The 15,965-nt window shown below is 40.0% G+C and overlaps 1 protein-coding gene across 4 annotated transcripts in view; it reads left to right on the top strand.

The window, feature by feature from the left end:
* Window positions 1-15,965, top strand: part of RMND5A (required for meiotic nuclear division 5 homolog A) — a 52,805-nt gene that overhangs the window by 5,205 nt on the left and 31,635 nt on the right. For all 4 annotated transcript variants that reach the window (XM_087736160.1, XM_087736158.1, XM_087736161.1 and 1 more), the window contains exons 3-6: window positions 6,964-7,098; window positions 7,266-7,366; window positions 12,609-12,775; window positions 13,531-13,696. In XM_087736160.1, coding sequence (XP_087592286.1) covers window positions 6,964-7,098; window positions 7,266-7,366; window positions 12,609-12,775; window positions 13,531-13,696 — 569 coding nt within the window. The remainder of the gene's footprint in view (window positions 1-6,963; window positions 7,099-7,265; window positions 7,367-12,608; window positions 12,776-13,530; window positions 13,697-15,965) is intronic.

Here is a 15,965-nt window from a genome sequence, read left to right as displayed (position 1 = left end):
GGAGTGTACAGTGCTTGCTTTCAGAACTCATTGTGTACAGAGTGCGCCCTTTGGGGCAGCTCAAATCTCTTAATTTCTGAGAGAACATGCCATAGAGGTGTTACTAGACTTAGTAATAGTGTGTGTTATATCAGTTTAGCAAAACATTTGCTTTAATATCAGTCTCAATAAGAAATACTGTGGGGTTTTTATATATATGTATATATATGTATATGTATGTGTGTGTATATATATAATTTCTAGTTAATTTTCAGTAGCAGATGACTCAGAAGTGGCATTCTGTTCTAGAAGGCAGCTTAAAAACTGAGAGAATTTTTTGAAGAAAGATATTTTGTACATATTTCAGGTGTGGTTTTGGTTCTTTGGGCTTAATTTGATGACGTGCAGTGTTCTTGATGTGAGTAGAGTAGATTAAACTTTTTGTAGTATCTGTGTCTATGCCTTAACAAATAAAAAGGTAGTGCAGCTTATCTTTGATGCTTCTTTGAGACACTCTTGTGTGAATTCCAGGTTCAAGAATAACTGGGATCTGAATATATTTTTGTAGGTAGATATTATTAACAATTCTTTGAAATGGTACTAAAACTCATTTTTTTGTGGTAAGTGATGCCATGTGCATACTTTCAGCTCATGCTTTTCTCACTCTCTGTGTTCTTTCATATAAAGTAGTTATGTAGGCAAGGAGTCTTGTCCTGGCCTTTTTGGACATTCTTACGTGATAGTTTCATATCGGAACACGCTTATGTTGATAGGGTCTTAACATTTGGTTTGAGGTGCACTTTATAATCTTACTAAGGAAGACACTAGTAAATGAGTCTTTTAATCTGGACAAAGACGTTTGCAGCATTACAGAATACTCATCCATCTTTTGGGAATCTCATTTAAACTTTATTAGTAATGATAATCTGTCAAAGCATAATTTGCCAGTAGTGCAATGAAGGGACTACCTACGTAACGCTGCGTTATTGGGCAGAATGTCTGTGCAACTGTTATATTTTTCCTTATATCTATGATTGACCATCATGAAGAGCTCAACCTTTGCACAAATAGCTTTAATCCAAGCGTCACCGTTATCCAAAGCTTAAGGACGCATCTGTCTCTAATCCTTGCTGCTGTATCTAAACCAATTAACTAGAGTAAAATTCCATCCTTATTATTGGCTTGAAGCCTGAAATAAATCTGTGTAATCTCGTCCTAAGTTTGAAACTTTCCTCTTTTACTTTAGCAAGTGGACTTTGTACAAGTATGCCTTCAGGTTTGGCTATACGTTTTTCATTTAAATACTCCGAGATACAGCAGCCCTAGGTCAAATATAGGGGGTGTGAATATTCAGTGGAAATTGGTGACAGTATTTCTTAGAAGCCAAAGAAAACACTTGCAAGTTTAATAAAGTTTAGACTTGAGTCTAATCTCCAAATTGCTGTTTCAGTTGTCATGTGGATAGTTTTTCCAGTGTTGTTTTTGTCATGCTGTTTTAAGTTTATCTACTATTTTTATTTGAAAAAGGATAGCTATAAATAAAAGCATTTTTTAAATATCAACTGTGTGGCTTTGTAAAATAGTAGAAAGGATACTAACAATCTGCTCTGTGCCTGTTGAGTGTCAGAAGGGCTGTTTCGGTGAGGTGTTCAAAAATGAGCTCGACGTGCTGTGTTCAGTGTGCTCATTGCTCTGCCTTTTCAGTCTTGCTTAGCGTCTGTGGTGTTTACATCAAAAGACTAGAAGCAGTGGGAACTGCACGAGTCCTGCTCGTAATGAAGGACGTATTTTTATAAAGTTCAGAGCATCGGTTAAGATATGAACTTTGACTTTTATTTTTTACGCAAGTAGTTTGAATTTTATTAGTTTTCCCTGGCTGTAGTATCTTAAGGGAACTACTTTAAAATGTACCCCTGAAGTCTTGGCCTGTTTGTCAGATGAGTATGTATAATGTGTAAATCCAGGTGGAATTGAATGCTTCCCTGGACGGTGACATTTGAAGGAAAACGTCCATAGGTTCTTAATGTGATTTCCCTGTGCTGCTGGAAAATATGCTTGAAACTGCCAGCAAAGTCTTTGTTGGCATCCAAGTCCGATAACCTATTGAAACTGCTCTCCCCCATTCCTTCCCCATAATATACTTAAGCTTAAACCAATAGAAGTAATAAAGTGTAATTGATGGTAGTGCATTAATTCTTGACACGTTCTGGGCAAAATACTACTGGTTCCTAAATAAAATGCTCATTAGAATTTAAAGCCCTTGCCTTGATTTATGAGATTTGAGTTTTGTTTCTGTCACATGTAAATCCTTATTCCAGCATTTTCCCTCATTTATTTTATAGATTGATTAACGTCCCTGGAACACTGCTAATGGTCTTCCTAGCTGTATATGCTCAGGCACAGATAAATGTAACTCGTTGTTTTATTGCCTGATTTGAGATTGGGAAACATGCTAATATTAGTACCAATTTTATGTGATGCATCCAAATGACGGCTGTCGTTACATGTAGAATCAACAAACTTCCTACTTAACAAGCTTGGATTTTGAAAGAACTTGCTGGATTATCTGCTTGTGGCAAATTTCAGGTTAAATTTCTTTTTTCCGGTGTTGAGGCAGGGTTATACCTATATGTAAAGTTCAATCTCGTCGGTTTTTAAGTTAGTGTAGTCACTGCTTATGAACTTGGACGGGACCTAGATTTGTCTGCCTGCAGAGTTCACTCTGGGAACAGAAGCTCCTCAGCGTTTAAAAAACGGAGTTCAAATGTGGCATCGAGTGTGAACTGTGTTAACGTCCGAAATGCCACAACTTTGTGGGTTGCTTTTTAGTTGGCAGTTCCTGGAGAGTTTATTTAATAAGCTATACCTTTTTTCGTAGCAGTTCTACATGGTTTAGATGCTTCTGATCCATGAGGGTTTGCCCTTTCTTCCAAAGAGCATTTTCTCCTTTGAAAGGAAACGTTTGCATCCAGTTTTTTCTTTATTGTACTAGCATTTGCTCTGCTTCTGAACAACAGTGACAGGATGAGTTCTGGAAGTTGTTATCAGGTAGCTCACTCATCAGTCTCCCTCTAAATCACTCACTCTTCTGGAATGATTTGAATTCATCTCAAAGCATGTTTGATGGGGCTAGTAAATGTTTTCCCTGTAGCTGCGATCTGTCTGAGCAGTGGTTAAGTGCCTTAATTCAGGAAAGTAAGTCGAGCTCCTCCCATTTTTCCCCTGAATTTTAAGCCTGTTTTTAAAGGGTCAACATTTTAGTTCAATCTTTGTTTTGGGAAATCAAACTTTTACCAAAGTTAGTGTTTGTTTCATGTAAAAACTTGTATACAAACAAACTAAAAACCTTTACTGAACATCATTTAATTATGTTGCTGTGAAGAATATGGCTAGATAAATACAGAGTCTTTGCAAGTCGAGCTTTATCTTATGAGCCAACAAACCGAACAGACAAGGTAAACGAATGTATTTTATTTGTATTTTGAGCAGAATTCAAAAGAAGGGAGGAACGCTCAAAGTAATCTCAACTGAGAAACTAAGGAATAAAACTGTCTTTAATCATCATCCTTTTTCATATCGTGTTGTTACTAATAACATAGAAGGTTGTATGTTGGTTAAAATGGTCCAGCTTGTGTGTGCGTGTGTCTTGAAGTCCTTCTCACTTCTTGGCAATTTTCAGTAATGTACTTTACATTGTGTCGTTGGTATATTTAGCACATAATATTCCACATTTTAGCCCTAGGCTTACTAGTTAGGCTCCTTAAAAAAAGCTTGTTTCTCAGGAATATTAATCGCCACTCTTCTAAGCTTAAAACCTGAAAAGCACAAAATAACCTTTCTGGAGTTTGTAACTTAATGGAATTTATTTCGACTTTTGAAATCTTATTAATCCCCACATGCTATCAGTTAGCATACTGTTAGCATTTAGAAAACAAAACTGAGAGATGTGTAGTCACCAGCATATCACGCATGCATGAGTTATGAAATATGTAAGCCAAAGGCAAACAGTAATTTGTTCTGACATGTGACAGTCAGTCACTGTGATATGCACAGTCAGTTCTTGAAGCTCCTCGGGACCCACTGGAGGCAGAGCTGTAGAATCCCACAAAGACCTCAGAAATTGTTTTAAAAAAAAAAAAAGAAAAAAAAAAAAGTTATTGAAATGAGAACCCGGTCAAGACTGAGTTGATCAGAGAATGGATGAGGGGGAGAAAAAAAAATTGAGGTCCTCAGGTTGTATGATGTGACTTGAATCTATAGCACATCTAGGTTACTATGACTCATTCTTACCATCTTTTGTGGGATTTAAAAAATCTAATTTATGATGGGGCTTTGAAAGGGTTCTCAGGGCACATAGGTTTGTTGTATCACAACAAAATGTGAATTTTGTGAAGGAACTGAGGCAAGTGGCTCTGCCACCTCTGCGCCCAAGCAGTAAGAAGGATGTGACGATGTTTAAGGCATAGGTTCGGCTCTAATGGTTGGTAGCTGCCCAGAAGAATACAGTTTCTTCTTACAGGATTATACATTCGGTAGGACTTGAAATGGCATGAAAAATAACGTAGTTGATTATTTTTAGATAACTGATGATCTCCTGCCCCGAAACCGAAGTAACAAAAGCAAGCTTGTGTGTTCTTGTTACTGCCTCTGGTATTTCTCTAATGCATTGCTGATGGATTTATGTAACCTGCTCGTGGTATTTGGACGGCAATACCAGAATCGGCAACGGTGGTGAACCTTAAAGGCTTCAAAGGGTTGGTGCAAATAAGAACAGTATTATTTAGTCTTCAAGATGCTTAAGTTTTTTCAAGATACAGCTTAAAGACGAGCAGCATGACAAGGCGCTTACAGGTTAAGACACCCAAGTAAAAATGTTGTTAAATGTGAGACTTGAATCAGTGGCAATAATTTAAATGCTCATCTTGCTCCACCGTCTCTGAAGGATGGAAGAGACAATTTGCTAGCCTAAGGTTAATGTTTTACTGAAAGTTGGCTAAGGGACCTGAAGGCGGTGGTGGTTTTGAAGCCACGTGCGCAGGGCAGGCTGCCCCTTTATCACGATGACACAGAGCAGCATCAAAGGAGATGTGGAGGTGGCTGACGAAGGAAATTAATAAGTGGCGAATAAAAGGAAGACGCAGTGCGAATCTGAGCTGTGCAGAGTACTGGAGGGAAGGAAGAGAAGCTTTACAGCTTGATGCTACTGTGCCCCCTTTAACTTCCCCCTTGCCATTTAAGAGGTGGACGTGCTCACTGTTGGTAAGGATGCCTCTGAAGGGCTGATTCCCTGTGTATGGGAGGTGCCACCGTGCATCTGTCTTTGCTGTAGCTAATCACTGCATGCCACTCCGGTCCTCTCTAGCCAGCCTATAAAGGCAGCAGTTTCAGTCTTCGAGGCTGGCATCTGAACTGTGGTTAGGTATTTGATACCTCCTAAGGAAAAAGCAGCGAGGAGTAACTGCGCGAGGCAAAAGTGACCCCTTGGTCTGAGAGTTTGAAGCTGCCATGATGATGTTCTCTACTTTTTTTAATTTAAGAATCTCCTTCCAACTCAATTTAACTTCTGGAACAGGTTAATAGTAGGCTCCCGAATGCTTTTGGCAGCGTCGCTCTGCAAATGTCTGTTGCCTGGCGTGTGTTTTGACAAAACAACGTATGACTCTTTGGGCTCCTGCTGCAGGTTGGTGACGTCGCGTCCCTGGGATACAAAGGGCCGATCTAACGTAAACCCACATTTTGTTCTGAAGTTAGTTATCCGGCTTTGTGCCAGCAGACCTTACAGCAGGTCGGGTATTGGCTAACCGGCCGCTCCAGCATTGTGCGGGCTGACGGGGAACTGATAATACGTGGTTGACAGGTAGCTTGTACCAACTCTGTGTTGTTTGCTCTGCCTGCCTTGACAGAAGTGTGCGTTTGTGCTACATAGGTGTTTCCGTATCGTGCAGGACTGTCAGTTGTCACAGAGCGGTAGCTGAAGCACTGCTGTTTTCACCAGACTTCTGATTTCTGAAGTTCCTGGAAGAGAGCCATAGTTATCAGGCCATCAGGTCAGGCAGCAAGCAATGTACTGACTTCTAGACTGTTTCTATTGCAAGAGGTTTGTTTTAGGCAGTGGGTAAGGATTTTTTAATTCAAATTAACCTGCCTGTCCCAATCATAAAACACGTTAGCAGTTAAAATCCTGGTTTATATCTTGGGTTAGAATAAGTGTTGCTCTCCTGCTGCCAAGAGGCGCAGTGCCAAGCAGTGCCAAGTGTTACTAAAGAGTCACTGTGACAATATTTTTATTTGTTCCTGGAATATGTCCGTAGGCCACTGGCCTAAAAATACATGGCAGTAGGATCATCGGGGTTAGATCTGTAAAAGATCCCTCAGATCTTCAAAGCTCATCCTGTTGCTGGGATGTTGAGGCCTTCAGAGGCTTGAATTTCATTGTCGTTTGGGGGTGGGGAGAAGTGACATTTTCTTTTTTCAGCATTGTCTACCCTCCCAGCTATGTCAAAAATTGAGTTAAAGCTTTTACTTCTAATTTGGTGCGCTGTAGTGACAGTGATGCATTGATAACACTATTTTGATTCTAGTGTAGGCGATTTTGTTTTCTGTTCTCTATGCATTTTCATTTTTCACATATGGAAAAAGCCATACTGCAGATACTTCCTTCAAAAACTCATCATGGTCTGGAAACCCCTTTATTAGTTAACTAGATTTCTGATTTGCTAGCTAGACTTATAATTTGTCAGTGTAATTCCTCATAGTGGATAATATTCAGACTTGAAACAAGGAAGCCAAAGGATTTCTCCTGCACATGGGAGATAATGAAGCAGCTGACAGATACGTTTCACTTTGAACAGGAGGTAATTGAGGGCCAACTGAGTAATACGCAGAAAGCATCAGGGTGGAGACATAGGTGTCCTGCGTAAATTAAAGAAAAATTACACGGGGCGATTTGTTCCAGCCTGTTAACTGTTAATTTGTACATTTCAGAATTTTGACTCCGACATCAGCAGCGTGGGGATAGATGGGTGCTGGCAGGCAGACAGCCAGCGAATCCTCAACGAGGTGATGGTGGAGCACTTCTTCCGGCAGGGGATGTTGGATGTCGCCGAGGAACTTTGTCAGGTAATGATAAGTGTGGAAGTCAAATGTGATCATGGAAAATTATGCTTTGGGTTAGCATCCTTATTTGAATGTTAATGTTCCAGGTGAATATTTAAACTGTCAGAAAAACAGCAGCTTAATCCCATGTTTTCTTATGCTTCAACTAAAAATTGCCTTTGTTTTTTCAGGAATCTGGTCTATCAATAGATCAAAGTCAAAAAGAACCGTTTGTGGAGTTGAATCGAATATTGGAAGCATTGAAAGTTAGAGTTCTGAGACCTGCATTAGAGTGAGCCTACTCAGTTTTTTTCTCTCTTTTTATTGAATGCTTTTAACAAATCCTTAGTTTTTCACTTTGAATATTGTCTTCAGTATATTTTGGTGTGTCCCCATGTGTCCTTTGAGAGGTCTAGTTACTGAGTGAACCCCTCCCTTCTCCTTTCGGCCCCTCTGTCTCCCTCCCCATGGGCAGTACTTAACTAAGGGTCTCTTTCTTAGATTAAGGATTAACTTGAATCATTTGTGATGCTGATTTAAGGTTTTGGGAAGAAACATCACTTAGAGAAACAGTTGTCTGCCATGATGGTATTCAGCCTTACAGCGAATCATTAGTGAACCTTATTTTAAAAGGTTCAGTTATGAAGGACACTAGGACTTATTAAAGGTGTTGGGTATCGCCAAGTCTTTTTGGCCTCACTGAGCCCTTGGGGTGAGGAGAATTTGACTCGGGATCAAAGTTCTCACTTTTCCTCACTAGAGGAGAGCCACTCTCCCTTTTTAGATAAGGGACCACGGGGTGGGAAGAGGGAGTGAAAGGATAGGTATGTGCTTTGCAGGCTGCTGCTGCCAGGGAGGTGCTGATTAATGCTGGGTGAGAGGTGTGTCCCCTTCCTCGGCAAGAAACATCTCTGCGGTGCGTGAGCTGGGAGCCTGGACCGACAGCGAGATCTGTTAGTGAGACTTCTTCTGAACGAAACCATTCTGTTCATAGGACTCGGTGGATAATGCTGAATGCTCGGATGAAAACCAAGTCTGGGAATATCTGAGGTCTATCAGTCAGCCTTAGACCAGGATATTTTCTTGACCTTAGTAGACTTTACAACCATTAGACATGTCAGCTGGTGCTAAAAGTGACAGTGAAGAGGGAAATGTAATGAAATGTCTCATGGGCTACTGTTTTGATTTCTAGTAGTGGATGTGTAACTGTGCTGTACCATTTCAGAACAGCTTTTGTTTTACAAACAAGAAAACCCCAAACAAACCCTCAGCCTATGTTTCTGGGGTTTTTTTGGTGGTGGTTTTTTGTTTGTTTGTTTGGGGTTTTTTGTGTGTTTTTTTGTTGTTTGTTTGTTTTTTCTTTAGGTTGTGAGCGCTTTGGTAGGCTTAGGTTGGTCTCAAAAGTAAGTGGAAAAAAAATAAAATAGCTTTGAAGTGACCTTTTAAAAGTAGAAACAGTGAAACAAAGCAAATTCAAAATTTCTGTTTCATTCCTGAGTATAATTCATACACTTAAAATACTTTTTTTGCATTATTCAGTTAAATACATTTTCATACCAACAAACGTTTTCTCTTCCCTTTAACATGATCCAACGTGGGTATGGGTATGTCAATTCAGAGGTCATTGGCATATAAACTGAGTGCAGGGATACTCTGATACTCAAACTGTGGTGTTCATAAACTAAATCTTGGATTATGCCCCTGGGTCATGCAAAGTTTGACCTAAATTGTTGGACTTTGAATAATAATCCAACTTCTAATAATCCAACCTGAAAGCTCAGGTGGGTTTATTGCTATTGAATTGGCGAATTGAAGGGAAGCAACACTGAAATGCCTGGTGTTACAACTGAAACAGGATTTACTGTCAGCCGCACCACGTATTTCTTGTAGTTCAAACAGCAGCATAGCTGTTGTGAAGGATAACTCTCTGAGGAGCAGTAACTTGCTGTTATGTCCAGCCACTTGAAGTCACTAAATTCATTTTAGCTCCAGTTTGCTAGGCCTTATGCCTTACTCGTTGCTACTTAGTCAGATCTTGTAGTTCCTGCAATGTGTTAAATATTTTTCAAACAAAGGCGAAGGCATGGTCCTTCTTCAAAGGAACTCTTATTCCGAAGACAGCTGAATGAACAGAGAATAGGGCGTATTGTCAGCCCAGTTTGTATGCTGGTCTCCCTCCCCCACCCAGTCACATTTCTCTTTATAATGTTTATTCTGTTCAAACTCTTCAGTGCAAAAGCTATCTGCTTCTCTTTGCCTGCTGCTGGGCACAGAGGGTCCTTATTTATAGTGACGCTTATGTAAAAAACATGGTTGTTCGTGAGGACATTCAAAATGTGACAAAACTATCCAGTTTAGGAGGTAATCGATGTCTTAAATGCCTGGTTATTCCGCAGAACTGCTGATGCTAGTGAATGTATTTCCCATATTATTTCCCAGCAGATGTGGGTGTTCAGGAGGAGGGACAGAAACCGCTTCTGGAGGGATGCCCTCTGTGAGAGGAGCTTGGAGAGGTGGCATTGTGCTTTTTGGGCAAAAAGCTAATAAATGGCTCAAATTGGCATCAGTAAATACAGCTTCAGAGGTGCATAAAAGCAGTCCCAAGCTGGCCTGTTCAAGGGCTAGGCTGCTGGCAGTGGTGTTGAAGCAGAAAGTGGGTGTCACACCAGGATAATTAATTACGTTCTCACGAACCAGGAGGAGGAATATAGGAGGGTTTACCCGTGCAACATTGCAGAAGGTTGGGATGAAAACAGTAACCAGTCTCTCTGGCTCTGCCAGTGCTCTGCAGGCGGTGCTCGGCCTAACGCGGTGTCGGAAATGGAGCAAACATGGGTTGGCTCCTGCTCACTGCCATCGAAAGAGAGTTGTTATATTAATGACTTTTCGAGAAGACTTTCAAAGCCCTGCTGTGGTGATAGAGAGAAGTTAGTATTTGTATCTGATTAAAAAAAAAAAAAAAGACCATAATTGCATTAGTAGTTTTTTTTCAGATTTTCTTACAAATTCCAGCACTTACAAATACTACACTTCAGAATTAAATTTAGTACGACTGGCCATAACATTTTTCTTTTTTTGTGGGGTGTGCAACTTGACTTTGTGGGTGCCCAGTCTGGCCCTGCACCCTAAGCCTCGTAATCTCTGTACCTCTGCAGGATCTCATTAATTTCCAGTGACTTTTCTCATTGCAATTTGGTGATGGGGGAGGAAAATCCATAGGTTCTTCCTGGGTGGATTCTGGCCCTTCTGAGCCCAGGCGGGTCTCCGTGTGAAGGTCTGGTGGGAGTGACTTGCAGGTTCAAAGCTTTTGACTGTAATCTCCTGGGAAAGGGATACTGTCTTCTCTTACCTCTGTAAAGCAGCGAGGTGGACAGATCCTGGTATTTGCTGGGACCTTTGGGGTATAGTTTAAACTTAACGTAATCTTTGCTAGACTTTGTGAAATTCATTTTAACTAAATCCCATGTGGGAGCTAGAAGCGAGCTCTGTGTACTTGTGGTTTGAATAGTATACTGTAAAGTTTAAAAAAAATTCAGATGGATTTGAGTCTCAGAAGTGAAAACACTGAAAGTATCGTTTTGAGAGGAGGTAGGAAGGCAGGTGTTGTGATTACTAATGATTTTGGGCGGTGGTAGAGAGCACGTGGGTTGAATGTTTTAAACCTCACTTGTTGGTTTTTTGTCTTTCCGTTAGAAATAGGAACAGCATGTCCTAAACCAAACACCTCAGGCCTTGCTTCTGTGGCTGCTTTCTTCTGATACAAATCTGTGCTGCCACTCAAAGAGCTAAAAATGGAAAGCCTGCCTAAAAGCTAATTTGGAAAAATAGACTCAATCTCAGCAAGATGAAGTACCGTGTCGTGTGGCTGCGAATATTGGCAGGGAGAGGATGGAGGCTCTTTTGATGCCTCCCTTTTGATGCAATACAGATTAATATCTCATTAATGGGACTGTGCACTGACACTAGTCTTACTGTTTTCTGATAATAATTTTTTGTCTTTCAGCTGTTTGTTGGTCTGTGATTGTTAACTTCAGGCTCTTGTTTTCTTAGTGGGGAGTGAGCTTTATTGCCACTATGCCTGGTTTAAACTGTGGACAGTGATCATAAAAAAACAAAACAAAACAAAAGAACCCCCAAAAAACCCCCAAACAACCCATGGTTAGTCACCCTCCTGGTGGAGATTAGTGTTGACAGTCTTCTGAGGCTGCTTATCTGCAACTGCTTGAAATTAGGGACAGTAGAGCTTGTTCTTAGTTCAAAGGCTACATTTTTCGCTGTTTCCCACTGAAAGGTTACTGATGTCATTACAAAGCCTTGCCAGCAAAGTCAGGCTGCTGACACTTTCACCACAACAAATTGAAAGCAGATACTTGCTCATTAACGCTACAGCTTAATGCAGAAGGCTAACTTGCATTGAAAGCTTTACCAGTACTGTAAGAATGCTTAATTTTCTTATTTTAGTATTGGTTGAAAAGAACAGAAGCCTCGCATACCCCTTCTTTTTAAGGAACAGAGAAAACCTCACTTCCTTGCTGAAAAGCGAAAAGCTCTTTGCTTAATGGGGCCCCCACAGTGAAAACAGTATAACTAATTACCACTAATGAGAAACAGATGCACTGAAGATCATTGAAACTGGAAGTTCTTAAGAGAAAGATTGGATTGATTCAGGCCTGACTAAATTGAATTAAGGAAAAAAAAAAAACACAAAAAACCTGAAAGGGATGGATAAAATCTAAATAAAAATATTTACTTTTTTATGAAATGCCTTAAAAATTCCAGTTCACTTTACTTGGTGCGTGTTTAGGAATTCTTCCATGTTATTTGGGAGCCAAACGTTAGTGTTGTCATGGTGAATGACACCCAGAAAATGAGAAATATTTTTATTACCCAAGTTGAAAATAACACGCAAAGCAAAGTTTAAGCAGGGTAAAGTACAACCTAAATGATTCTATGACATTTAAACTGATTTCCCTTCCCCCTGTCCCCCATTGTGAGGTCTTGATAATGTCTGTCTTTGAGGCCCTCATAGACGCACTGCCCCTCTCCAGGGCAACATACACATGCATGTAAACATAGTGGCTTAGAGAAAATGTTTGGGGAATGAGGACGTTGGAAAATATGTTCTGAAAGGCTTGGTCAAACTTCTTCAACATGCAGCTGAAGGCTATCTTCAATTGTTAAGATTCAGTGACAGAGTGATATTAATCAAAATACAATAGATTTTAGCTATTTCTGCCTAATATTGTGCCTAATTCAATCTTGCCTTCCTGCCAGTGAGTGTTGACTTTTGCAAGGGTTAACCTGTGCAGCAGTGCCAGAAGTACCCTCGTTCACGTGTCGTGTGCTCCGTGTAGCTCTGTTACTGGTAAAGAGTCCTGCCATTTTCTGTGCTCCGTATAAACTCATAGAAGTTCAGGGAACAGTCATATTCTCCTTGAAATAGGTGTTTTGTAATTGTAATAATTTCATATGGTGTAGGCTGACATTTAATTACTCCCGTGTCGTGTCCCATTGTACCTCCTCATTTCTTCTAGGTGGGCGGTATCCAACAGAGAAATGCTTATGGCACAGAATAGTTCGTTGGAATTTAAACTACACAGATTATATTTCATTAGTTTATTGATGGGTGGAACAGCAAATCAAAGAGAAGCACTTCAGTATGCAAAAAACTTCCAGCCATTCGCCCTAAATCATCAGAAAGGTAAGTTTTCGGTCACATTAAGGGGATTTAAAGCACTTGGATGTGGCACCTTGTAGTAAAATAGAAATTATGTTCCAAACGTGTTTTACTCCATTATTTTCATTTTATTAGAGGCCTCTTGTTTTTGTATTTAACGTGTATAACCTCAATCCTTACAATTTGAATTAACTCTTCATTTTTTATTTTTTTTTAAAGAGGGCACAAAATTATATTTCAAAATGTCTGCACATTTGCTTAAATTTAAGGTTTTTGTCTCTTTAAATAATATGTAGATTACATCTAGAATAGGCCCGCTGCCAGGGTAAAGTGTTAAAAATGCACAGAAATGTTCTTGGAATAGTCATCTGCTATTTTCTGCTGTGTGGGGTAATACAAAGAGAAATGAAACTTTTGAAAAATGGGGAATATATGAGTTCAGTGAACCATCTCAAACTGAGTCCAGAAAAGCCTAATTTTTATGGTACTGTGTGTGTCAGAAAGCTTACAAAAAAGTAAACCTGTTTGAAGCAAATCAATAGGCAGGCAGCATGCCGTGCCTGTAGAGGGGCAGACGACCCCCCAGTCTATCCATAGTGGACTGGAGCTCACGTAGCTGTAGGTCTCTGTTCTGCGATGGCTGTAATTGTATTTTGTAGAGGTGAGGATGTGTGTGATTGATTTGGTGTATCTACCTGTTTTCCATGTAGAAGCTGACACCGTAGACACTAGCTTTTACCTGTGGTATAAAATAACTAACTGTTCCTGGTCCCTCCCAGATATTCAGGTTTTGATGGGCAGCCTGGTATATCTGCGGCAAGGTATAGAGAACTCTCCGTACGTTCATCTATTAGATGCAAACCAGTGGGCGGACATCTGTGACATCTTCACAAGAGATGCCTGTGCTCTTCTGGGTCTCTCGGTTGAATCACCTCTCAGTGTTAGGTATGCTGGTTCTCATTTGTTTTTAAGACCAGGTACATAGTGGTTTGGTTTCTATTTTTTGTTGAGGACAAAAGAAATGGCTTTTGAGAAGTAGTCTTACCTAGCTTGTATGAAATAGAGTATGGTTACAATTAGCTCTAACAAGATTTGCAAAGATGGAAATCAGAGGTTCCCGTGTGCTGTGCTTTACCCCGCACCTGTGCAGCGCAAGAGGAAGCATTCGTGGATGGCGTTTGGCTTCCGTAGTTTAGACATCAGCGTGAAAGATGAGGATGGCAATCAGCCAGTTATTCCCACAGCAAATGTGTGGAAACTGTCCCTGCTGTTTAGCTGCAGAAAAACCCCAAACTCTGACCGTGATTCTGTCAGCACCTGAGGATCTTGGTTTTTAATCCACGCATTACCTGTCTTCTCCTTAGAAGAATGCCAAAGAGTTATGTTCTGATTTCAGCTGCTAAAATTTCCAAATTATTTGCTGGACCTCATTTGCAAAGAAGAGGCGCTTTCAAGCTCAGTAGCTAATCTGACAAAATGCAAATCTGTAGGAGGCTGTTGGAAATGTGAAGAAAAACCAACCTAATCTCCTTTTAGCTCCTCTGAAGATAAAACAGATTAGCTGCTATTTAGCCTTTGGATTCCAGTTCCCCCAATATACTCGCCCGATGTTCTCATTTTCATTTTAGACATTAAATAGAAAATAAATTTTATGTATCTTTCAGGGCTAGATTTGGTACTTAGCAGAAGCTTTGCTACCTCTTTTTTTTTTTTTTTTAATTTGTTTTGGCTTTTTTTTTTACTGTTTGCATGTTACTATTATTAGAGTTCTGTGCTTAGTTTAGAGCTCTCAAAATTGTCAAGCCTTCTGCTTCTCCTCTTTGCGCCTCTGTCACAAAATACAACAGAAGCAACAAAGGGAGCACTTTCAGATTAATTGTCTTTCTGCAATTCTCAGTTTGAGGGTTTTATAGATATCTAAAACTTCTGTCTCTGTTTTTTGGTTTTCCTCTTTTTCCTGTTTCAGTCAAATTAACAGCAGTCCTTATATTTTAATTGCTCATGCACTGACGCTGTAATACAGCTTTCAGCGCAAGTGGCCAAGAGATTTTCAGTGAAGTGGAAAATCCCTGATATTGATGTTCGGATTGGTTGGACACTTGCTTTGTGCCTGGCGTGAAATCAATTGCACTGAAATGTATTTACTGTATAGATGGTATTGATACTCTTGTCATAAACAAGACTGTCCTAAACTGGCGTGACCTTTGAGCGCTGCAAATCCTGTAGAAATTAAACCAGCTTGGGGCTAAATCCCTGCTATAAAATACATTGCTTTCTAGAACATGAGTAGCGGTCACTTTTTTTTTTAAGGCTGATTGGTTTCAGTATGTATCTAATCCTGTACAGACCTCGCGGTCTGATTTACTGTGTGCAGTCAGTGGGAAAACTCTGGTTTTCCAGAGGTCATGGTTCAGGGTCTTGAAGGACTACAGGACACCATTCAAATTTACTATTTACTTGAGTTGTTATCTCTGGAAGAGCCTTTTAAGAGTATGTTTTCATACAGAACCATTAAAGTGGTAATGCTTTTATTTCTACAAATAGTGTTTGTCTAAACTTTCCACAGGGTTAACACAAGTTACACTCAGGGCTGAAATAACCAAAAAGCAAAGTGTAAGGATTAAAATGGCCAGTTGGAGGCGAGGGCTACGCTATTTTTATTTATTTATTTATTTATTTTTAAGCTTAGGCAAGAGATCACAGGTTTCAGGCACATCCCTCTCAAGTAAACTAGCCAGAATGTTGCTGCAGAAACATAAAAAACGAGTATCTGGAGGGGCAGAGTGGAGAGGAAGGTTATGACTTCTGTAGACAATAAAACTTGCACAAATCGTAAAATAATCTGCCAAAGAAATGGAACAGGCTGATACCGAGTCAAACCCTCTTACTGTTACTGCTGATTTCCAGGCTTATAGATAGTACTGTCATGAGACTTAAATTCATGAAAACATCTGTTAATTTGTGGAAACTCAGTGTCATACTTTCTTTTGTAACGTAGAGAAGTATTTCAAAATAACGTGGTAAGTTCTGGTAATGGGTAACTCCCAGAGCAGGCTGAACTGTTGGGACACTGACTTTGGTCAGTTGTATACTGCCGTGCTTGTTACAGGCTGTGGTTTCCTTCCTTCACTTGCCTTCCTATGTGTTTTTTCTACATTTGTTTTCTTGATTTAAGGGGAAGGTGGAAAGACATGTTTCTTTACTTTGTAATGAC

Source organism: Nipponia nippon, unplaced genomic scaffold (assembly GCF_047370975.1).
Source record: "Nipponia nippon isolate SJK-2023a ecotype South Korea unplaced genomic scaffold, ASM4737097v1 scaffold_6, whole genome shotgun sequence".
Taxonomy (NCBI): domain Eukaryota; kingdom Metazoa; phylum Chordata; class Aves; order Pelecaniformes; family Threskiornithidae; genus Nipponia; species Nipponia nippon.
The sequence above is the reverse complement of the archived record's forward strand: the minus strand, read 5'-3'. Positions and strand labels throughout refer to the sequence as shown.